This window comes from Chamaea fasciata, unplaced genomic scaffold (assembly GCF_029207755.1).
Source record: "Chamaea fasciata isolate MVZ Bird 193981 ecotype frontalis unplaced genomic scaffold, bChaFas1.0.hap1 SCAF_22, whole genome shotgun sequence".
NCBI lineage: Eukaryota > Metazoa > Chordata > Aves > Passeriformes > Sylviidae > Chamaea > Chamaea fasciata.
Window position 1 is genome coordinate 8070384 of NW_027094107.1, and position 23742 is coordinate 8094125.

Below are 23742 nucleotides of genomic sequence, written 5' to 3' on the forward strand. Positions count from 1 at the left end.
TGTGCTCCCATAAATATGTATAACCCCACGGCCCCGTCCCTCTGCGCTCTCTGCCCCGAACAGCTGCAACAGCAGCTTCGGATGCCGTTTGATGGGGAAATGCAGATCTCAAGACCTGTCAAAACACTGAGTGAAGCCTGCATAAGTCGCTAGCAAAAGTGCGGCACCAAGACCCCACAAATTCAGTGTTGTTCCTGCTGCTGCCACTGGCCTGGGGAGAGGCACTGTCCTGCAAAGCCCACGTGAAAAACCGGATTGAAGTGTGGCTCTGTTGCTAAAACTCTTGGAGATCTCCTGGAGAGAAACGAGGTATCACCACTGTGGCCTTGAGCTGATCCAGAGCCCAAGGACTGTGAAGGAATGCCTCTTTCTCAGGCTGATGCTCTCCTGAGCAGCTCCAGCTAAAAAAGCCCAAAGCAATTGCCCTTTAACCAAAAGCTCTAGGCTGAAAGGCTGGATATTAGAAATAGGTTGCCAGAGCCTTTTTCTAGGGCTCAGCTCAGCCTGGCAGAGCTCAGGAAGAGTTTGGCCAATGTGATCCTTGGGGCTGTGCTCTGCAGGACCTGGAGCCGGACTTGAACATTTGTTGTGGGTCTCTTCCAACTCGAGGTATATTCTGTGATTCCCTGATAGGGAACTGCTGCCGTTTTGGAGAGGTTCCTTTTTCACACCCCATGAGGACGACCTGGTTTTGCTACCTGGCTGACTGCTCCGTGGCTTTTTGCTTCAGGGAAGTGTTTGATGTGGTTTGAAATTGCAGATGTAACTAGAGGGGCCAGCCTCCATAGAGCCAAGTTGGTTGCATATCAGACACTTGGCTGACAGTTTTTCCACATTATTATTGCTATTATTATTATTATTGTCGTCCAATCACTACAGTACTTTGCGCGGAGGGGTGAGGACTCTGAGAGTTTCCTGGTTCCGTCCATGGTGGCAGGGTTGATGGTGGCTTTGATGCAGTTTTCCCCCCGAGGCTCTGGGAGGAGGTGCAGTTGAGGGAGGTCTCTTTCCTGGGAAGTGCTCTCTAATGCAAGGGCTCTGCTCTGCTGGGCAGAGGACACAGAAGAGCTGTGAACGGGCAGTCAGCCTTTATCTGACCTTTTATTTGTCTGACCTGCCCTCCCTGGAAGACCAAACACAAAATGTCACCGAGTTCCGTCCTATCGGGCCTGCAGGCAAAGGCTTATCTGAGCCACCCGTGTCAGTGTGTCTTGAGCTGTGCGGGCAAGTTCTCCTCTCTGAGCTCTACACCTCCCTCGATCCACCACCCTGGGGCTCCAGCCAGCCTTACAAAGCGTGCAGATCCAAAAGTGGCAATAAAGAAACTATTTCCAAACTGCCTGGCTTGTCAGCGGCAAGGCTCGCTCGGCTCTGCTCCCATGGACTGCCCGGTTTCGTCTCCCACATCCCCAGACGCGCACGCTGAAAGGATCCCGCGTCCCGACCTTGCTGCGTGTGGAAATTATCTCACCAGCAACTCCACTCCTGGGCACGGGGCAATTAACCATTAATGTAACCAGGTTAAAGAACAACTAGTCTTCGTATTCAAGCCCGGAGCATGTGCTGAATAAATTAGTGCTTGGTGGGTCAGGAGTTGGGGCTGGGACTGGGGGAAGCAGCTCACACTGTCCCAGGAGGACACAGAACACGAGTCCAAGTCACAGCTCCAGGGTTCTCTGTTATTCTGCAAACAATCTCCCTGATACACAGGCCTATGACATTTGTTTGCAAATTTGTTTGAATTTGCATCTGAGTATTTTATGTGAACAAGTCACTGACTGATGGGAGAATTTAAAAATGGAAAAAGCCTTCAATGAAAAATGTGGGAGCTTATCCTGTGAGCACCCTCACTTATCAAAATAATTAAAGATCACAGCTACCTTTTATATTAATTTATTAGAAAAAAGATACAGTTTAATGTGCAAATATGTACACCAAACATTACAATGGAACATGAGGGAGGGGAGCCCCTTCCCTCTAGCAACGACTTGTCCCTTCGTAACAGAGATGACTCTTTAATGCTTCCCCACAGATTTACAAATACAAAAAGAAAAAAAGTATAATGCTTCATTTGCACAAGAAAACATTTTATTTTTATTTGAAAACAACAAAAAAAATATCCTGGCTTTGACATGGCATATGTCTGCTATTTTGGTGGCTTTTATTTTTTTTTTTTTAAACCTGAGCGAGTTTTGTGGAACTGGGGGGGGGACACAAAGGGAAGGCATTGCCCTGTGCTTCATTCTCATCACAGCATCTGGTGGTCTTTGAGTTCCTAAACTTCTGAATCCCTGCAGCTGAGTGCAACTCCAAAATCTGCATCTAGGATGGAGTTAGTGACAATGGAGAAAGCGGGTGCTACCACTGGCAAGGCGAGCTGGCTGGAAACGCCGCGCTCCACTTACGTGGCTGCCGGCATTTCTCAGGTCAAGTGTCCATTTCTGCCAGTAAGGAAATTAATGCTGCCTCCTGTCATGAATTAAAATGGAGTTCAGTCCAAAAAGCAAATGAGTTGTGGACCTGCTAGGCCTTGGTCAGATGTGGGGTCACTGAAGGAGGGAGTAAGGCCATATTAAACACATCCAGCTGATGGCCCCAGCAGCAACCACAGGACCCAAAGCGCTGAGCTTGGTTGTTTTCCACCTCATCCTGCAACCAAGCTTCATCCAGGGTGACGTTTCCAATTAAACCAAAACTGTTGTGCTCATTAGCACTCTCCCCATTTTGAGTGAGAGGCCCCAGCAGCGCTGGAGAAGGCACTACGACACCAGGGCTGGGCAATGCCAACTCCCTCAGCAGTTTGCCAAGGGACCACTGGCCACTCTGTGTTCATTTTATGTGCAGAGCCTCTCTCTGCATCAGCTCTCACCACACTTTTGAAGAAAATACGCACAAATAACCCATGGCAAAAAGAGGACACCATCAGGAGCGTGGCTGGCTGGCCCCAGAGCCGGCACTAACCAAGGGAAAACCAAAGGTTTTTTCAGAAAACCTGACTCAGTTTTCAGGTTTTCTCTCCTCCTTGGCCAAGGGATTAGGATTTAAGAAGAGACCTAACTGAACAGTAACTCCTTTTTGCACCAGTTGGCTCGATGAGTTCTGGTCCACAGGTTTGTCAGCCGTGGCTGCTGCAGCTCCCTCCACACCCAAACCCTTAGTGGTGAGGTGGCCACAGCAGATTTGCCCTTTGCCATCCTCCCACCATCCTCCTCCTCTTTAGCCTCTTTCAAGTATTGTGGAATTTGACCAAAACAAAAGGAAAAATGGCCTTTGAGAAGGACTGCTCTGCTTTTAATTGTTTTTTCCCCACGATTTTTTTAATTGCTCCTGTTTCGTGCGTTGTACTTGCACGAGAATGTATGTCCCAGGCCCTGGAGCAGCAGGTGGAAACAGGTTGCATGAAAAATTGCATTAAACCCTCAAACTTAGCTCTTAGTCAAAAGTGAAAGTTAGAAACCAGTGAGCAGCATTTGATCAAGATAAGAGTGTTGGGAGGGCAAGCAGGGGACACGGGAAGTTGAAAGGGGCCGTTCTGATCTGAAGACAGTCCCAGGCAAGCTAAATGCTTGCAGTAAAAATCCAGACACAGCTCTTCCTTCTTGAAGCTTCTGAATGAGCCATTAGCCAGGTTTGTTGAGATTTCAATATTTTTACAATAAACTAGAACGACAAGCGAGCCAGTCGCCTCAGATAACTTAGTGTTTTTTCCACTTCAGAAGATTTTCTGACAGCGTGAAAGGAAACACCGCAGTCAAACTCGAGCCGATCTGCGTGCGGTTCTGATCTGCAATCCGGGATCTGCAGCAGCAGAACACAGCTTCACTCACACTCTGTGGAGCTTGTCTGTGATTTAAAACACCTTTTAGCTGCTCTTTCAACCCTTCCAGTACATCCCAGCATACCAAGAGCTTTCAGCAACGCAGAACAACACCTGTGTTGTAACAAATCGTTCTGCTGTTGGCACACTTCGAAAGAAAGGCAATTCTCTGGAGCAGAAAGGCAAAGGTCTCGTGGCCCTTCCACGCTTCCCTCTCTCTGACACCTCCGTGCAGGTCCAGATCTCCCCTGCCTCTCCCCAAATGCCCAGCCCCTGTCACAGCATCACTCCCAGGGCACGGGTGCTCACAGCTCTGCTAAATCAGTTAAGAGGGCGAAACAGCTGGGTTTGAACAAACTAAATTTCACACCAGACAAAGTATATACGGAAAAGCCGGAATTAGTTTCAGTTTTTTTATGAACATCGACTTTCATTTGAGAGCTTTGGTGGGGAGGGGGAGCAGCAGAGCGGGAGGGGACAGCAGGGCAGCAATCTGCAGGACTAACCCAGGTTTTCCAAGCAGCTCTAGCCCGGGACACTTCATGCCCAGTTTGCCCCAGTCCGTGAAGGTGCTGGTGAACCTCGTCCCTGCAGGGTAACCTGGTGAGATCCTGGTCACCACAGATCCCCAGGGGCTGGGCTGAAAAACCAGTGAGACTTGCAAGCCCTTCAGCTCTCTTGAGGTAGGAGGAAAACCGTGTTTCTGTTAGCTCTGCTGCCTCTCCCCCTCGCAGAGTGCCTGAACGATGGGAGCACACGGGGTGTAGGCTGAGCAGGAGCCTTGAAATGCCTTGACATGGTTTCTGCAGTGACATTTCTATGACCTCTGTCGGTAGATCAGAATTTTTAGGATGGGTTACAGCAGTGCAAGGTGGTAACAACAGGCCCAGGAAGGGAGGCCAGCGAGTTGGCACTGTCAGAGGAGAAATCCGTCTGTCTGTGTTGACAGGAGCAGACCCCTTATGGCTACTGGGACTCATCTGCAGGAGCAAAGCCTGCGAGCCCAAATGCAGTGTGGGTCACTCAGCATCACTGCCTGCTCCCACGAGTGTGGCTCCGTAAAATAAAGACGGCAGCCGAGCGTTGCGAGTGAAATCTTTTATAAACTGTACACACGTGTTATCCTGAGATAGTGCCGGTGAGCAGTCCCAAGGTAGATGAGCTTCCTGAGCCCAGAGGTCCCCACGCTGCGTGAGCACATTGTTGTCCTGTTTTGGCAGGCTCAGAGCACGCTGCACTTCCTAATGCTTTTTTATTTTGGGGTGGGTCTAGTGAAACAATGGGGTTGACGACTGCTACCAGCAATTCCAATGGCATTTCTCCTGCCCTGCAGATGAAAGCAGTCTTGATCCTTTGCCAGCTCTCTCGAGGCTTGCAGAAACAGGCTCACAGCTTCCCTTTCTATTTTTTTTTTTTTTTTTTTTTTTTTTTGGCCAGCCAAGAGCTGTGTGGCTGCAGCCTCCTACCAGAAGAGCAGCTGTGCTGTGCCAAAGACACTTCCCAAGACAGGGGAGAAAACATCAGTAGGAATCAGACAGAAAAGTGACAGGTATGAGCCACGATGGAGGGAAGAAGCTGAACACCACGACCTTCATCCAGAGGGTCAAAGACCATGCATTCCAGTTGCATGGGCATGTAGTCCTGGTTTGAGTTCTGACAGCATCAGCTCACAGCCAGAACGTTTAAACCCGGGGGAGGGGGGGGGGAAATATTTTTCAAAATTCTCTCTTTGCTTAAGCACTATATATTCAAAAAGTTCTTTTTATTGTTTCAGTAATTTAGCCCTTAGTTGATTAGTCACCGAGACCTGTCAGATGCCTGCTGCCACAAAAGCACTCCGAGCACCTGCAGCATTTGTAGGAATATCAAAAAATAGCTTTAGCAACTAGGAATTATGCAACAGAAGGAGAAGGCAGGACGAACTAGATTAATACAACTTGTAGTGGATTTGTTAACGTTAAGGGTATGACTCGTTGCAGAATCATGCCAGGAAATGGTACCATGTAGCATAACTGGTAAGGGCAGTAAAAAGGCTAATGCATTACTTTAGTCATCAGTGAACCACTCACTCACGCATCATCCTTCTTCCAGCTGAAATCAGAGGTTTCCAGTAAAAATGCCTCCACAGACTGTTCGCATCTTACAGCTCTCTCTGCCTTTGAGCTCTGCTGTGATAGCTGCTTCATTAACGTTGTGGTTCCAGTGCAAAAAAAACCCCTCCAGATCCCAAATCTTCTTTACACTTTTGATTGTCTTTCATCTGTCCATTCCTGCTTAGTGTTCTGTAAAGCTTGAGTCTTCTGTTCATCTACCTGGACATAGTCCACTCTTTGTTCCTCAGACAGAAAAGGTTTCTATGGCACAGAGGGGAAAAAAACCAATATTTTAATTTTGAGGCTGAAAAGGGGTGCTAGTGAAACTTAAGCTTGATTTTCTGTTCTCCCTTTCCCTCGTTCCTTGATGGCTTCCCTTCACCTTGAAGCTCACAGTGACATCAGCTGACAAAAGCGTTGCTTTACAGGCTGCTTTAGCTGTAATTATCCATCTGTCACCCTGTCACTGAGCCCAGCACTGCAAGCCAGGGAAACGTGCTGTACTGGCTATTTCCATGCAGACAATCATTCTCTCCTCATCTGAGTGATCCTGATCTAAAATCTAGACTGATTTTACGTACAAGGAGGGCTGAAATACGAAAGCTTCAGAGTCTTTTGCATCTGGGAGTATTGAGTGATGGGGAAAATGATACACAGGACATAAAATGGTCCGAAGTGACAACAGTTCATTGCTTTGCAGTGGTACCTCCCCACCACCCGGGCAGGTTAGAAGTTCTTTGGAACAAGGAATGTATTTTCTCAGCATTGCAAAGGAAATGCAGATGGTTTTGGCGATGCAAGAATAAAGATGCACATTTTGCCAGATTGTAAGAGTCTGGTACAGTTTTACCCCCACGAATTTATCGTGGAGTGCAAACTTGTTACTGCAAAGAGATTTGGGGGAAAACTAGCAGGAAAGGCTTCGTGGAGACTGGATGAAAATGAAGGAGCATGCAGAGATCCTGCAAGCATCAACCCACCTGCCCAGCAGCCCTCGTGGCTGCACTTCCCAGTGCAGTCTGACCCGCTGTGCTCATCTTAGCAGCATCCCAGTGAGTCTCACTAAGGACACCTTGTCAGCGCCCTCACCATGCTTTTATCACATCAATCTTGAGCCTGACACAACTACAGTCAGCTGGAAACACCACTGGCTTCATCATGGCACTTGGGGCACCTAGCAGAGTGTGGCCCTGGGTCTAGATTTCCTCCCAGCAGACAAAAGGACAGGAGGATTTTCAGATGGCTCGTACCTTCTGCACAGGGGATGGGGAAGCAGAGTTAAAATCCAGTGCTAAGTAATCAAGGTTAGATTTCCTTGTCCATGGGAAAGCACCACTGTATGGAGATGTGGCCTGTCTGTGTTCCTGTCAGGAAAGAAGAAAAACTTTTAATGCCCTAAAAACATGATCCTAGAAGGAAACAGGATCACAAGTGTGAGTTGGGAGATTTGTCTGGCAGAATGGGAGTGAGAACAGTCAGGGCCCACAAAACATTCTGTGCCAAGGGGGCTTTTGGTTACTGACCAAATAACACTGATAATTGTGGGATGGCATAAAGAAACTGTGAGTCTCTTTTTCTTCTGATAATTCTGGCAAAACAAACGAAACAGGCTGATTTACACTCAGTTTTATCAAGAAGGACTTCTTCAGCTTCTCAATCCAGGCCCTTGGAATGCTCAGGTTTCCAGGGGTGCCCACTTAAACATCCTCATTCAATGAATTTTAAGAAACTGTGAAGATTCAGTTCAAATCTAGACACTGAAAATTCTTCTCATAAAAATCACAGATAACCACAAACATATGACAGGAGTGGTTACAACTGGAACTGCCCTCTCGAGCGGATTTCAGTCTGGTAGAGATGTGGGTTAAAATTTGAAACTGTGGTTCAAATGGAGACTGTGGTCAGTTTTGCAATGCATTTTTATAGCTATTGGTGTTGGGCTTTGGCTGCGGAGCAGACCTGTGGACACTGGCTCAGATGAATGGATTTGAGATCCGTTTCCACCTAAAATTTGAAGTAAAACGAGATTCTGATCTTTTGCAAGATATGGCTGAAGAGTGAATGAAAAAAAAGGAAGCCACAAAGCCAGATGTTCTTCTTTCATGGGATGGGAAGTGGGGTTAGTGCCACCAGCCAAAGCAGAAGCAATGAGACTTTAATGGCAGTTCTGTTTCTGCACAATATTTGGTGTGTTTCTTTAGGAAGTGCACTAACGGCTTGCTGTTATTTCCTAGGAGATTTTGCAAGGCACACTTTTTAAAAGGTGAAAAGATTTAATTTTCCTTTGTCTTGGTGAGTTCTCATGTAAATATGGCTGATCCCTGTGATCTCTTGGAACTGCTCAGCAACATTCGTGGGCGAACAGCTGAGTTCTGCAGAGCAGGAAAAGGGCTTCCCTTATCTCTCTGTAAATTGGGCCCAGTGTCTTTGCTTTAAAACCATCTCACCATTTGAAAAAAGAAAAAACAAACCAGAAGGCGAAGGACAAACCTCCTCAACGTTTTTTTTCTTCCCCCCTTAGAAAACAAACTTCTGCATTCTCCATCAATGTGACAGAGCGGGATAAAGCAAAGGATGGCTGTGTGAAAATGACATTACCATATGAATGTAACTTTCTTCCTCTTCCCCGGAAACTGAATTGGCAAATATTCTTGCTGAATTAATACCGTCTCTTTCTGGTGAGATAAAGCTCATTCGATTGCTATGAAGGAAAACACAGGAGAGGTTAAAGAAGCATCTTACAGATGCACTGAAATGAAGCCAAAGCCTCCAAGAGTCCATATGGTGAATAAACTCACACTAAGGCTGTGGCCTTTATGGGGAGGATGTCCAAAGCCACTCCTTAGCTCTAGAAATAGTGGGCTATATTGCTGACTGATTTTGTTGATTTTTTTTTCCTCTGGGATTTAGGAAAGTTTGCCGTCTGGTACAGAAAGTGTAAATTGAAGCAATTCTCTACCAAGGGGCACAGAGCCATCATTCATTTGGGTAACAACGGGGGCAGGTATCCACATTTTGGAGGCTGATGTGAATTTCTCAGCTGCTGGAGGCACACGCAGAGGAGCTTGGTCTGGCTTTGCACACAGTGTCACCACCGGCCCCCCCGTGCTGTGGCGATGCCTGTGACTCAGCCCCTGCACAAGGAAATCCATCCCATCCACACGACCCTCAGAGGTGCACGGTGGATAAATCACCACAGGCAAGCACGATGGGCATGGTTAATAGGAAATTAGATGGCCTCTCTGTGCAGCACGAACAGCAGAACTCCTTTTGCCGGATTAGTTTCGGGCAAAACTTTTTTTTATTATTATTATTATTTTGTTTAGTGTAAAACATGCAAACTCGCCCTAAGCTCTTTGTCTCTCAGGACTCTGCCCTGTGTCAGCACTGCTTGACCAGAGTGCTCTGCCAGGGGTGCTGGGGAGGCAGGGTAGTGCCCTTCCCTAACAGGCAGCACCAAGGGGCTTTACCAGCCTTGGAGTGGATGTGAGAGAGGCTCTGCAGCTGAGAAACTGCTCATCCTGTGCCTCTTTTGCCCTTCACCTGACAGCCTGGGATGGGGGAGTGGAAATGCCCTGTCTGGCACTCATGCCGGCAAAACCCCACAGTTTTTTGATTTAAAACCATCTCACCATTTGAAAAAAGGAAAAAGAAAAAACCCCGTGCCCGGGGTGTGCACAGGAGGCTGACGGGAATTTCTGGCTTTTGCACGCACACTTCAGCACAGCTGATTTCTTTTTTCTTTTGTGCCAAGACCCCCCCCAGGCAGCAGGCTGTAGTCCTCTCCTGCTCACAGGTTCCCTGAAGATGAGTCTTCTGCTGCCCTGGGAACCCAACAGTATCATCTGCTCATTCTACCTGGGCTTTGGGAGCAAAAGCATTTGTTTTACCAACAGCTGATTTCTGGTGGCAAAAGGCCACGCCAAAAGCTCAAGCCTGGTGTGTCGTGTGGCAGTGCAGAATTCTACACCCAGTCCACACTTCAGGCAGATCTTTGTCTCATCAGGGTCTCCTTTGCTGCATGAATTTTCAGGAGGAAAAATGGCTCTATCACAGTTTAGGCAAGCCAAGGTTTTAGCCCTCACAGCAGCCACACCAGGGTGCAGAGCAGCTCCAGGCTGTTTAAAAGGAACCTGCACACCACAGTGCGGAATTCTCTGGAGCTGCCCAGCGTGAGCTCTGCTTTTTGGAGACAGCAAAAACCTGGGGGACACTGAAAGGAACCCTGGGGGACTTTTTGTCTGTGTGGACTTGGCCAGGAATCTTTCTTGTGGGATGGGATAAGTTGTTTTTAACCCTGTTTCACGCTGGTTGGAATGGCAGGTTTCTGGTTGACTTACTAAGGCACAGTCCACATCCTGGTCACGGCAGCATGCTCCCGGATTGTGGAGAGGTTCCTCAGGTCCAGAGGAGGTGGTCGTGCTGCAAGTGAACACAAAAGGAGCTGTTCTCAATGGAAAGTGCAGACTGCTTGGAAAAATGCAGTTTTGTATTAACAGAAGGAAACTAACAGAGTATTTCACAGAGCGTAACCAAGACAGAAATCAGTAACAAATGACCTCTTAGGTCAGTGCTGGGAAGCAAAGTCCCCCAGTAGCCCTGAAATAACAGAATAAATATCGTGGGCATAAAGTGAGCAAATGCTGCACAAGATACGTACACTTGCCCCAGATATGCTGTGGATATGCCGCCTTGGAGAGGCTGGTTCAGCCTACAGGTCACAGCAGGTTTTGGAATCTGTTCTAAACAAAAATGTCCTGTACACGGGGATCAGGGTGATTCCTGTCACCGCTACATGTGCCCACCATTCTCAAAACCCTTGAAGAAAGGACATGAGTTTGCTTTCCTTCATGGCAATGGTCCAAATGTCTGTCCCCACTTCACAGCAGCACTGCCTGAACCAATTTCTGAGTAACCCTGTGGCTCTGCAACCCTTACAGCTTCATCACAGGCTGAGTTCAGGCAATTTCTCCTCTTCAAAGCTGAATTTTGCCCCCAGTATATTCTCTGGAAGTGTGACCCAACAGAAGTTCAACCAATAGCCAACACAGGTACTCGAGTACTTGAGTGTTTGGATGTGCCATTCCTGGCAGGTCAGAGAGCTGCTGAGACAGGAGTACATGTACTTCAGAGTGGCAGGATTTAGTCTGCTCTCTCCCAGGCTACTTTGGCTGTTTGCAGTCACAGGGAGAAGCCAGGCACTGTGCTTGTGCAGCCACCTGGGCTTTGACTGCAAAAGCCGCCGTGGAAGCGCTTCCTCCACTCACAAACCACCCTGCAAGCACGTCCTAGGCTGTAAGTCACTCACACAGCATTTCAAACTCTCCTCCGGAGAGGGGATTGCTTTAAGACGTGCCAAGGACACTAGCAAAGGAGGTGACCCACGTCCCCACCATCAGAACCCCCCAGGCTCTGCGCTTGAGGTCTGGCCTTACACTTCCTCCGAGGCTTGAGGTCCCGGTTCACTGGCGGGGGCTCCACGTCGGAGGGAAGCTCAGGCAGAGGGCTGGTGAGTTTTTCAGTGCTGACCACGGGGAAGGTGAAGGTGGCTGAGGCAGGGCTCATGGGGATGTATCCATCAGGGGAGCAGTCGGAGGGAGAGGTGCTGGGGCGCATGGGCACGTAGCTGTCCTCGGCGCCGTCCGCGGCCGAGCACAGCGGGGAGAACCGGCACGGCTGCAGGCCAGAGGGAGACAGAAACTTTCCATTAATGCACAGCCAGGAGCTGCTGTGGGCTGGGGACACACCTGAGCTGAGCCCAGGCCAGGGGCGTTCTGCTGGGGCCTTTCAGAGAGGCACAATAAAAGACAAATGTTCAGTTCAGGTGAGCGCTCCGGCTCTGAGCAGCCCCGCGCTGAGCTCTGCAAGTCACTGCTGGAAACCAGAACCAAACTGAAACTAGTCACCAAACTTGGTGACTTCATTGCTTCAGTCCTCCAGCTCCAGGGAGGCTGCACTCGCCTCTCACAGCAGTAATTCTATAAAATGAGGGAGGATCCTGAATACCAAAAGAAGTCTGGAAGGAGAACAGCTGACGAACTGGACTTTGGCAAATGTGGAAACGGAGAGAGCAGACACAGACCTACAACTCGCTCCTGATCGCTGAGGATTTGCATTGGGAAATCACTTCATGCAGGTTAGTGCTGGCTGAGTGGTGAGGGGCATCCATTACAATCCTTGCAAGCTTTCGAAAAGGAGAAAAATGTAAGCTGCCCCCCACCAGCAAAGGATCTCCCACAGAAGACAACATCCAGCAGCAGGCAGGAGACTGGCAGTGTGATGTGAGATGGTGCTGCTTGGAATTGTGTCTGCCAAAGGCCAAGGCAGGAAGGTGTGGACTGACAGAGCCTTTAATCAGAGACACTTTGAGAGCAGACACTTTCCAGTGTCCTAAAGAAGAGATATCCCTCCGGACCACGAAGTGAAAGGCTTCTTTAGACCACTTTTTCAAGGAATAAGCCATTTGCTCTGGTGCTTTTGGTCAACAGTTTAATTCTTGAGGCTGCTGGTTACCTTTTCCATTACAGACCCAGCTTCATCTGCTTTAAAAGCAGGATGCTCAGTATTGAGGCCTCTCCCTCCCTCTTCTCTCAAAGGCCACAAAGCAGCCAGCACAGAAGTTGCCCAAAGCCAGGCACTTCTTCAATTTTTTAAATTCTTCTGCTGAACGGAGGAGAAGAATGATTGAATACCAGGACGTGAAGTGATTCACTCTGAAGTTTATGTGCCAGTGTTTCAAATTTGTACAAACAGAGTACTTACCAAATTCAAGCTAAGCCTCTTATCTCGACTTCTTAGGGAACTGCCTTCCATGTCTGCTGCAAGGGAAAGAAAAAAAGTGATTAAAAATGGGATAAGGCAGTGCAACCTTCCAGAGATAATTCCGGAGTAAAACATATGGCTCTAAAATAATTGGAGTTTCATGAAGATTCCATAACTCCTAAATGAGGAAATACAATGACACTTAAGACCAGATCCAACTGAGCGGCACTTGAAGAGTGATTACATCTATTTTAAGTATGATGAAACCAAGGAACCTGCTCATGTATAATCCAGCTGTAACTTATGCTTCCTGTAACACAAGCAGCTGGGGAGAAAGGCTGGTGTGGGAGCAAGCAAGCAAGAATTTAAATGCAGCTCCTGCTCTAGTCGTTCTCTGTTTTCCCATCTGTCAAATTGGGGAAATCACATGGAAAGGGGCGATTAAAGATAATATTATTTCTTGGGTATTTATTTAGGAGCCTTTTAAGGTGCCAGGGAAGCAATTGTTATTGTACAGAAAGTGGTGCGTGGGGGAAGTTTAATGGTAGGAGAAGAAGTCTTTGCTCTGGCATCCTGAAGTGCTGATGTGGTGCACGTGGCTCGGGGTGCTGGGGAATGAACAGCCAGAGGAAACCACCAGTCTCTGTCTCTCCTTGTGCACTTGGGCTTTTGTCTTGGTGAAGGTCAATTTTATTTTCCAAGCAAAGGCCAAAAAACCCTAAAACGCAGCGTTCAGCACATAGAAGATCAGCTGTGGGAGATGCTTACAACCACCACCCTTTTCTGAAAAGGGATTTTCTGTGCAGAAAATGGCTTTTCTATGGGAATGCCTTAAATCCCTGCAACCATGTTAATCCATTCCCTGCTCTTACGGTGGAGATGTGGAGATGCCAGTAGTGCAGCTGGGGGGGCATTTTTAGTGGTACCAGCAAAGAAAAGGCTGAACAAGAACAATTCTGTCAGTGCAGGTACACATTCAGGTAGACACAGTCACTGTCCTGGGACAGCTACATTTATTTATCACGGCAAAAAGGCTCAAGGCTGTGGCAGAAGCCAGGATGCAGGTGCCCTACAGCTCATCCTCCTTCATGGCGCTTCCACCAGCTCATGCTGCTTTCACCCCGGGCTAATTACACCTGTGCACCTTCTGCAGGTTAGCAAGGGCAAAAAATTACCAACTTGAGTGCCCTCACTGGGGAAGCTGGTGAGGAACTGCTGCTTTCTCCCGCGTTTATTTTTCCGATCTTTCTTGTTGAACGCATTTTTAATTCAGAGTTTAACCGTTCGAGTGGTTTCAGCTACAGCTGAGGGTAAGAAAAAGTGGCAGCACTTATTAATTCATTGCTGCCCCCATCAGGCAGAGACAACCCTGCAGCACAGCAGCACAACGTGACGTTTGGCCACTTAATCCTCTTAGAGACATTTTGGTGTCAATTGGGTTGGAGGAGCGTGAACCAGCTGGTTGGAGCAGCGCAGGTGGAGAAGCAAGAGCAGCACCTCTCAGGGAGCAACCAAAACGTAGCTGATAATTAAGAACAGCAATTCCACCGATGGGTGTTTCTCCAGAAACCTTCCAAGAATTGTCTGTACACTGATAAACAGGCGGAGCAGAGATCTGCTGGCTTTCCCTTCTGAGCTGTGAGAGCAAGATCTAACAGCCCCACACATTGTCTGGTCATTCAAACTGCAGGAGTCTAAAGGACTAAACCTACACCTTTTCTCCTCATCAAAATTGAAGGTTTTCACATCACTGCAATACACTTGATGATTTCCAGCCAGGTATTCCAGCTGCCTCCCATTATTCTGTGGCTCCGTGTAATAAAGCTTTCCCATGCTGCATATGCCGGTTTTTGACACTGTGATGTTCTGGGTTTTAACTGCTGCTCTTGGCTGTGATGATGATGTTCCAGGAGGGAGCGGAAAAGCCAGCTCAGCTCAGAGCAGCGTTTGCTTTGCAGCCTTGCCTTGCTCTGTGGCAGCAGGTTTGCAGACTGCCCTGACAGAAGTGCAAGGACACAGTGGGATTTGTTCAAGGACGCGCAGAGTCCCTGGTTCAGCCAGGATTACATCCCATCCCCAGCGTCTCCCTGACTTCCTCCCTTTACTCTAAGCTGTGAAAAGACACGCAGCTCTCACACAAGAGGTTGGGTGCGGCAGAGCAGCAGAGCTCCAGAGGCATTTCCCACATGCCAGCCCACACTTCGACCTGCACAAACAGAGTTTGGCACTGCCCAGTTCAGCGGCTGACTTCTCATTTTGGTTTCTCTACTGCTTTCTCTTCTGAGGAGGGAGGGGGAAAACGAGCAAGGCACGAGGCGGCCCGAAGGGATCAGAGCCAGACTGCTGCCCATCTGCACACACCCGGAGAGCCTTCTACAGAGCAGGAGCCAAACCTGAGGGACAGGCCTGAATCCTGCCGGCGGATTCATTGGAAAGCAGCATTTTATGTTACACCGGGGAGGGGAGGACAGAGAGGCACAACAAGACGTCAAAACCTCAGTGTGCGTGTGGGCGGCTCCATCCCTCACACCGCTGCGCTCACCTTTCCAGTTCCTCACGTTGTCCAAGCTGGACAAGGAGATCCTTCTGGGCACCAGAGTGACCTGAGCCCTGCAGAGGGCTGCGTGCCCGTTCTGGAGGGCCCCAGTGCCCAGCTCGTCCCCTCTCCTGTCCGAGAAGTGCGTGGGCTTGGGCGGGCGCGGCGGCGGCGTGTTGGACAGCACGTCCAGCTGTGTGACACCGTAGGGCAGCGCCTGCTGGCCCTGCTCCATCTGAAACGTGGGTGTCAGCGGTGTCCCCAGCAGTGGGGAGGAGGAGGAGAAGTCACTGGATGGCCCGCTGACGTCTGTGCTCCGCGACACAGCGCTGGGGTTCGCCCCCGGGCCTCCGGCCGGCTGCACGAGGTACAGGGAGGGCTGGGATTGCAAGGAGTCCACGAAAACATCGTCCGAGGATGTTTGCTCCAGAGACCTGTCTGAGTTTGACCAGCTGTCACACCTGCAAGGAGACACAGGTCAGGAGCTTTGTAAGAACGCAGCAACCAAAACTCCCAACCACACAGTTTGGGATAAGATCTGTCCCTTCCCTCTGAGCTGGAAGCTGGGACACTTTGTGGAGCACCTCGGGCAACAGCAGGTGTCTGGAGATCCTCAGCCACCCACCTGGGAAAGGGACAGCACCAACATATGATGCTCACCCACTAATCCGTGCCAAGAAAAGCACCCCGTAAATTGGATTAGGCTGGTGCTCCCCTGTCGTGTTTGGGAGCCAGCTTTGAGTGGCAGGGCTCCCTGGGGGGCTCCAGCCTGACACCTCCGGCGTGTCGTGACGGCTAAAAGAATTATAAAAGAAAGGCCTCAGAAACTCAGGCCTGCTCTGCTAAATTGCCAAAGTTGGCCTGTCACTTCTAAGTAATTTGCATGTTCCCATGCGAAAACCAGCTTGGTATGAGAAGTGGTTAGCACAACAACCTGTTCCTGGGCTGGAAAACAAATGCACCTGCAATAAGCAGAGATTTGTCCCACGAGAATCAGCAAAGAAAACATGTAAACAACCCAAGAACAGATTTGATGGACAAGCAGAACACCTTTTCCTAACCAACAGAGTAATTGGCAGGAAAGCCATTAACCAATTAAAGCCGTGCGCGAGGTCTGCAAAACCTGGATAAATGAGTTGTGATAAGAAATGATAAATAAATAACTAAATGAAGCATAATATTTTGTTTTAAAAAATACTAGTTTTTATATAAAAACTATAAATGAATAGATAACATTGAAAAGACAATAAATAAAAGAATTGGCTTTCCCCCGCATGAAGATCACGGAGTCTGGGCCGAGTTCTCACAGCCTCACCTGTTGTGGCTGAGCTTGCCCGACTCACAGTTGGAGAGGAAGAGGTAGTCAGGGAGGAAGACGGACTCGGACTCGCTGGGGGTCTCCTCGGAGGCAGCAGCGGCTCCGGGCTCCACGGAGAAGGAGGGGTCGGCGATGCGGGAGGCGTGCGTGGAGGCGGCCGGCGAGGGCTGTGGGGACGAGGTGGTGTGAGACAGGCTCTCCACAGAACCTGCAATGGACACGGATGGCCTGGCTCAGGGATGGCTCTGCCCAGCCCTGGCCCTCTGCCTGTCACCACCTTGCTTTTGCACCAGGGATGCTTCATGCCGGAGCAGCATGGTTCTGGGTAGAGGGGAGCCTGATTTTTTGCTCTCCCTGTATTTATCCTGGCTGCAGGAAGTGCAGACCCCTTGCTCTGGGGTCCCCCTCTCCTGCAGGGCCCAGGCATCCCTCCTGCAGCCAGCAATGAAGAGCAGACTGCTGAAGAAAGAGCTGAGGCACAGCAGCCTGTTTTATCAAGTTTGTGGGGTTTTTTTTTAGTATCTAACGCCAATAATTAATTATTCATCTCCAACGCTTCAAATTAATGGTGACAAGGAAAGGGATTGATTTCTTGCCACTTTCTAGATCTCAGTAGACAAAACTGAGCTCTTCAGCTCGTGGAGTAGCCAGACAAGCTCTGAACTTGTCTGCCAGCTTTTTATGCCTCTCTCAGCTGGACACCAAGCCACAGGAGCAGTGCTGTGGCTGTCACTGCCCAGCTGGAGGCTTCTTGGCCCTGCAGACAAAAGTGACACTACTTTTCTGGAGGCCCCAAGCTGCAGAACCCTTCTCCAAAATGAAAACCCCCCCAGCAAAAAACAAACACAAGAAACCAGCGACTGCTGATAAAACCACACCGAGGATGAACACGCCTTCAAAGCGCAGCAGGACGGCAGATTTCTCTAATGCTGACATCCAGACCTTGATGGAACTGCTGGGAACCAGCTGCATGCATCCTGTGCCCCAAACCCTGCACTGTGATGAGGTCCTGAGACCCTCCAGCAGGTCCAATCTGGTCCCAACCTCAACAGAGCCACAAGCCCTGGCGCTGTAGCAGGCTGCTGTAGTCACTTCTCAACCCTGGGAGGTGCTGGGTGCAAGCAGACCAGGAGGGATGGAGAGGGCTGCCAAGACTTGAGTGGTTAGACAGCAACATCACCAAACACAGACTAAACCTCACCAAACACAGACTGAACCTCACCAAACACAGACTGAACCTCACCAAACACAGCCTAAACCCTAAACTCAGGTACACGGTGCAATTCCTGGGGCCATCCTGTACAGGGGCAGGAGTTTGGCTGGATGATCCTTGCAGGTCCCTTCAAACTGAGGGTGGTTTATGGTTCTGGTGATGCAGGGTGCCACACCAGCCTCAGCAGGCTTCAGCCCTCATCTTTCACAGCTGATCTTCCCTCCCTGCACTATCCTACACCTCATCCCTTTCAACCTGGGAGGGAGCTGCCTCTTTCCTTCCCCTCTTCCAGCGCAGATTCCCTCCTGCCTCCTCCAATTAGCCTCAGAGGGCTGGGCAGTGGTGGGCCTCAGCAAAGCATGGAAGAACATGCTGAAATTCAAGTGTAAGCGAAGGGTTTGCTGTAATTTTGAGCAGGTGCTTATAGCAGCAGGGTTTCATCAGTGATCATCTGGAAGGAATGGCTTTTATGGGGCTTCACATTTGCAAAGCAGAGCTGAGGGCTGCAGCCTTCCCATCTGAAAAATAACTTTTGTTCATCGTGCTGGCTCAGACAGTGACTCTGCTTTTAAATCTTGGACTCTGAGAGCTGTCTCGCAAGCTGACAGTGATCAAATATACACTGGGCTAACTCCCTAGGGATCTCAGAAAAGCATGTTCACTTCACCATCTGACTACACTTAAAAAAAAAACCCCAACAAACCAACAACTAAAACTGCCACAATGCATAAGAAAGAAATTAATGACATTCTGGGTAATTAACGGAGAGAACGAACAGGCCTGAGCTCCATCTGGTACTCGCAGGGTTTAGCCATGGATTATCCCATCAGGAAAGGCTGTGAGCTGCAGACCACATGGCAACGGTTGTGAGCAGGAGGGAGGGATGGGGACAGCACTGCCCTGCCCTGTTCTGACCCTCAGGGGCTCAGGGACCTGCAGCCAGCTCCTCACAGGCTGCTCCTGTCCCTGCCAGCTCTGCTGGTGACCAAACCCTGTGCATTAAAACCACCACGACAGCAGCTGGGCAGAAGAAATAAATTATGCACGGCTACTTTCAACGGAGAGAAGGCAGAGAACGGGTTTGGGGCCTGCCATCCCCTTTGCCAGAGAGCCAGCAGGAGGCTGCAGCCAAACTAACTGCTTTGGTGGGTCTTGTCCTGCCCAAGGTGTACCCTAAAGGCCTTTCAATAAATCTCTACTTTATTCCCTGGCTCTGTCCAGTCTCTGTTTCGGGTCAGCTTCCCAAGGCATCACCCCTGCCCCAGACACTCGGGCCAAGCGTCCTCTCAATGCCCTTCATGGGTGCCACGGGGCTGGGGAACGGTGGCTCTAGTGGGAGATTTCACCGAAGATGGAGGCAGGATTTTGCCTAGATAGGGTGGGAAAACCAGGAGCAAGGCCTCTTCCTCCCTCCTCCAGCTGACTCCCCAAAGGTGCCAGCTCCCCTGTCACCTCCAGCACGGCCAGTGACACTTTCTTGCGGCAGCAGCGTGTGAGTGCTGCTGGCAGGTCCTTCCTGACAGCCCTCCCAGGTGCTTCCTGAGGTGTCACCTCATCTGTCCCTTCTCTTACTGACCACAGAGCTGTGCTCACAGGAGGCACAGCTTTCACTGCTCTGCATCTGGCTGCCCACACCTCTGGCGCGGGGACCTGCCGGTCCATCCAGCTCCTTTGCTGCTGGAAGGGACAAACTGGGAGCAACAGGACAGGGCTTAAAGCTGAGTCACTGCAGGAACCTGTGGCTACGCTGTGGGCACTGAGCAGAGAAAGCAGCAGGTTGTGTTTGGGCCTCAGCCACAGCGAATTTTCAGCCATGCACAGATTAGGAGTGATATGACTCACTCAGCAGGGACTAGCGTTTTTTTTAAAACGGCAGCATTCAAGTTAAAAACAGAATGTGGCATTTAATAGGGCTTTTCTCTTCTAATGTTAATTTTTAAGGGTAATTTGTTTAAACCTACAGGCTCTCGGAGAATTTAGGAGATCCTGAAAAGCTGAAGCAATTAGCAACTGCTTGAAATGTGATGTGCAACTTGTGGAGATTTAAATCAGAGGATGTGGATGTGCTTGGCAGCCTGACCTGGATACACCCCAGACCTGAGCTCACTGGCAGGATAAATAGAAGCTCTCAGGAGCTACTTGGCATTAGAGACACAGTGAGATGTCTGGAGGCTTAGCTCACACCATCCTTGATGAGGGCTGCAAGTCCAGGTGCCAGACTTTGCACTGAACCAAGGCAAACGCTCAGCGCTGCTGAACTTCTTTCGAGGGGGTAATATCTGCCTTGGAAAGCAGTGTCAGCTTCCCCGGCTGACATTTTCCAAGAGCTGTCGTTTCTCAGCCATCAGTGCCCACACTGGCAATCTTTGCTGGGAGAGAAACACCAACGTGTGGCAAATACTCTGAGTACTGTCCATGTGCAAGGCTTCCAGGCAATAGTGCGCTGCACCAGCATCTCCCAGAATAAATTCCTCTATCTGGGACAGCCACTGCCTCAGCTCCTCTGCCACAGATCATCCCCCAAGAACATCCTCACACAGTGCCAGGAGAAGGCTGCCTACACAGCTGGCAGACAAAAATTATTTTCCTCTTTTCTCTTTTGCATGGAAAGGGTTTACCTTAATTTCAGAGCAATTGGTAAAACTGTAACTAGAATAATCCTGCAGCAGAAATAACGATCCAGGAGCAGCACCTCAGCACCAGCAAGAACAGAACAGTAGGAAGGTGGTTACTGAACATCCCTAATTCCATCCGAGCTCCCAAGGGCAGTAGACTCCAATCCCTACCAGCCCTGCTTTGAAATTTGCATTCATGGGCAGCTTGTAGCGACACATAATCTGTCAGCAAGTTTTCATGGTGGCTCCTGAAGGGGATGGGAAAAGAACAGACATCACATTTTGTAACAGGACCACTGCAGCGTTCTTGCCACTCCCATTTCCCTCAGAAGACACGACTCAAAAGGCGGCTAAGCAATGCCAGGAACCATGACAGGTTTTATTTTAACCCTTCGCACAGCCTTTTGTTTCCTATCAAATTTCTTGGTGATGGTGTGGCCACGCAGCCCTTGCAGACACCAGCAGCACTCTGAGAGCAGCAGCACAAGGAGCGCGGATGGACAAACTGCCAGGCCACCCTACCATAACCCCAAACACATCACTGCCCCGGGGCTCGTGTCCCTCCGTGCCCCCCTCTTCTCCTCCCGCACTGCCTTTTATCGCTTTGAAAGGCTTCATTCTGACTCACTTCCTCTGAAACTCTCAAATTGCTGCTGTATCTGCCCCTTGGAATTGTCGAGGGAAAGGCAGATTGCTGTTATCTGAGCCCGATTATCTCATTTAAAAGGTAAGTTAATGATGGTACAGGTCCCCACTTTAATTACTGGCTGCATCCATCTCGGAGTGGTTAATTCTTGGCAGCTTCTCAAGAAATTCACTCTGCTGAGAATATACAGGTGTAGGGCCTGGCAGAAGAGCTGCCTTTGTGCTTCACTGGCAGGACCATCTCTGAAGTCTATGCGCACACTTCCAACGCTCCTGTCCTCTGCCTTTTTCTTTATTTTCTCTCATTAACAGACTAAGGCAGCTCAGCATTTCTGTCATTGATTTATGTACACGCATATACACCCAAGCCTGTGCACATTCCACATCCAGCAAAGCCTGAGAAAACGGGACTTTTGCAGGATGCTCTCCTGGAACAGGTGTCTTACGTTCAGCCAAACTAAATAAATACAGGACATGTCATGAAATAAACGGCCCCAGAAGATAACACGCAGTCAGCTTTTCACATAAACAGCAGCTTTTCTTATGAAGGACCTGCTGTTTGCCCCAGCAGGATTTGCTTCATCAAAGCGAGACGGGGCAGTCAGTGAGTATTTCCACCAAAGGGAGACCCAGCAGCAGCTCCATCAGAGTATTTCAGCGGTCAGTATTTCCACCCAGCAGCAGTGAGGTCCCTCAGAACTTTGAGGTGAGGGTTTAGCAATATCTCAGCGCTGTATGGAGCTACAGGAACCGCAACCCTCTTCCACCAGCCCAGCCCAGCTTGATAATGAATTCCAGGCCTTGTGCCACCCCTGGGGCATTCCCCCGACCTCCCAGATGAGCCTGACCCTACCTGTGCCATCTTCCAGGTGCCCAAAGTTACAGATCTGGCTGATGTTGTGCACCCAGGCCTGCATCTCCTCCTCGGTCTTGGCCACCAGGTAGAAGGTGCGGTAGGTGGTCCTGACGATGAAGACGAAGTTGTTCTGGAACTCCTTCCTGATGAAGTTGGGCCCCGAGTGCCTGAGCACCTCGCACTCGTTGAGGTCGATGGTGCGGATGGGTTTTTTGGCGTGGCTGTTCCTGTAGTACTCCAGCACGTCGGGGTTCCCGCTCATGCGGCCCCTGCGCAGCACGAACCAGCGCTTCCGCCAGGCCTGGGGGGGACACACGGGGTTAGTGCCTCACCGCCACCATGGCAAACGGCCCGCGGCCTCCGCAGGGCTGGAGAAGACCCCTCACACACCCACCACAGCGCCAGCAGGGCTGGAGAAGACCCCTCACACACCCACCACAGCGTCAGCAGGGCTGGAGAAGACCCCTCACACACCCACCATGGCAAACAGCCCACAGCTTCAGCATCAGGGCTGGAGAAGACCCCTCACACACCCACCATGGCAAACAGCCCACAGCTTCAGCATCAGGGCTGGAGAAGACCCCTCACACACCCACCACAGCGTCAGCAGGGCTGGAGAAGACCCCTCACACACCCACCATGGCAAACAGCCCACAGCTTCAGCATCAGGGCTGGAGAAGACCCCTCACACACCCACCACAGCGTCAGCAGGGCTGGAGAAGACCCCTCACACACCCACCATGGCAAACGGCCCACGGCCTCCGCAGGGCTGGAGAAGACCCCTCACACACCCAACACAGCGTCATCAGGGCTGGAAAAGACCCCTCACACACCCAACACACCAACCAGCCCACAGCAACATCATCAGGGCTGGAAAAGACCCCTCAGCTCACTGAATCCCGTCAGCAACCCAGCACTGCCAAGCCCATGGGCTGCGCCCCCGATGTCCCGCAGCCACTTCATTTCATCCCCTCATCCCCCCGATGCCTGAAGTTTTATCTCCCCTGTGTTTCAGGGTCTGGGCTGCCCAGGGGTGCAGCTCTGAGCTCACAGTCAGTGTCACTGGGCTCTGCACACAGCAGGGACACAAAACAAACCCTTCTCCTGCTGCACACCGAGGACAACTGTCAGCCCAAAAGCACAACCAAGGGTGGGCTGGAGGGAGGGACAGGAAGGACGGGACCTGCAGTCACCCCCAGGATGTGCTGGTCCCCAAGCTCTGGCACTCGAGGAAGAGTTTGAGAGCTCCCAGATGGGGGTGACTGCAAAACCCTTGGAGTCATCATCCCTGGAATTGATGTGGAATTCCAGGGATGACGTCTGGAATTCCTGGAATCCCTGGAATGGACTACTGGTCCCCAGGCTCTGGCACTCAGAAAAGAGTCTGAGAACTCACTGACGGGGATGACTGCAAAAGCCTCGGAGTCATCCTCCCTGGAATTCTTGAAGGAACATGCAGATGTGGTGTTTGGAGACATGGTTTAGTGGCTGACCCAGTTCTCAGGGCAGCCTGTTCCAATGTTTAGCCACCCTTTCAGTCAAGACATTTTTCCTGCTGTCCAAACTAACCCTCCCCTGGAACAACCTGAGGCTGTTTCCTCTTGTCCTGTTGCTCATTACCTGGGAGAAGAGCCTGACCCCCACCCGGCCACAACCTTCCTTCAGGTAGTTCTAGAGTAGTAAAGGTCCTCCCTCAGGCCTCTCTCCTCCAGGCGGAACAACCTGAGCTCCTTTAGCTGCTCCTCATGGGCCTTGTGCTCCACGCTTGTTTTCTCTCAGGTTTTACAGTTCTTTTGATGAGCTGGCCAAATTGGGATTTTTATTTGATGCACTGGAGATTGGAAAAGGGGCAGAGGGTTGTCCCTGGGAGGTCAAGACAAACATTCT

At 50.2% G+C, this 23742-nt stretch overlaps 1 protein-coding gene across 3 annotated transcripts in view; it reads right to left on the reverse strand.

The window, feature by feature from the left end:
• Positions 1-1877: 1877 nt before the first annotated feature.
• The window catches only part of GAB3 (GRB2 associated binding protein 3), a 59902-nt gene continuing 38037 nt past the window's right edge, over positions 1878-23742 (reverse strand). Inside the window, exons 1-10 of one of the 3 annotated variants that reach the window (XM_066202720.1) lie at positions 22595-22942; positions 21853-22156; positions 16524-16734; positions 15215-15669; positions 12673-12728; positions 11346-11586; positions 10251-10332; positions 8509-8611; positions 7161-7274; positions 1878-6171 (exon numbers count right to left, since the gene is read on the reverse strand). In XM_066202720.1, coding sequence (XP_066058817.1) covers positions 6055-6171; positions 7161-7274; positions 8509-8611; positions 10251-10332; positions 11346-11586; positions 12673-12728; positions 15215-15669; positions 16524-16734; positions 21853-22156; positions 22595-22597 — 1686 coding nt within the window. In that variant the 5' untranslated portion in view covers positions 22598-22942 and the 3' untranslated portion in view covers positions 1878-6054. Of the gene's footprint in view, positions 6172-7160; positions 7275-8508; positions 8612-10250; positions 10333-11345; positions 11587-12672; positions 12729-15214; positions 15670-16523; positions 16735-21852; positions 22157-22594; positions 22943-23742 lie in introns of those variants that run through there. The other 2 variants (XM_066202719.1, XM_066202717.1) reach the window with 2 other exon arrangements.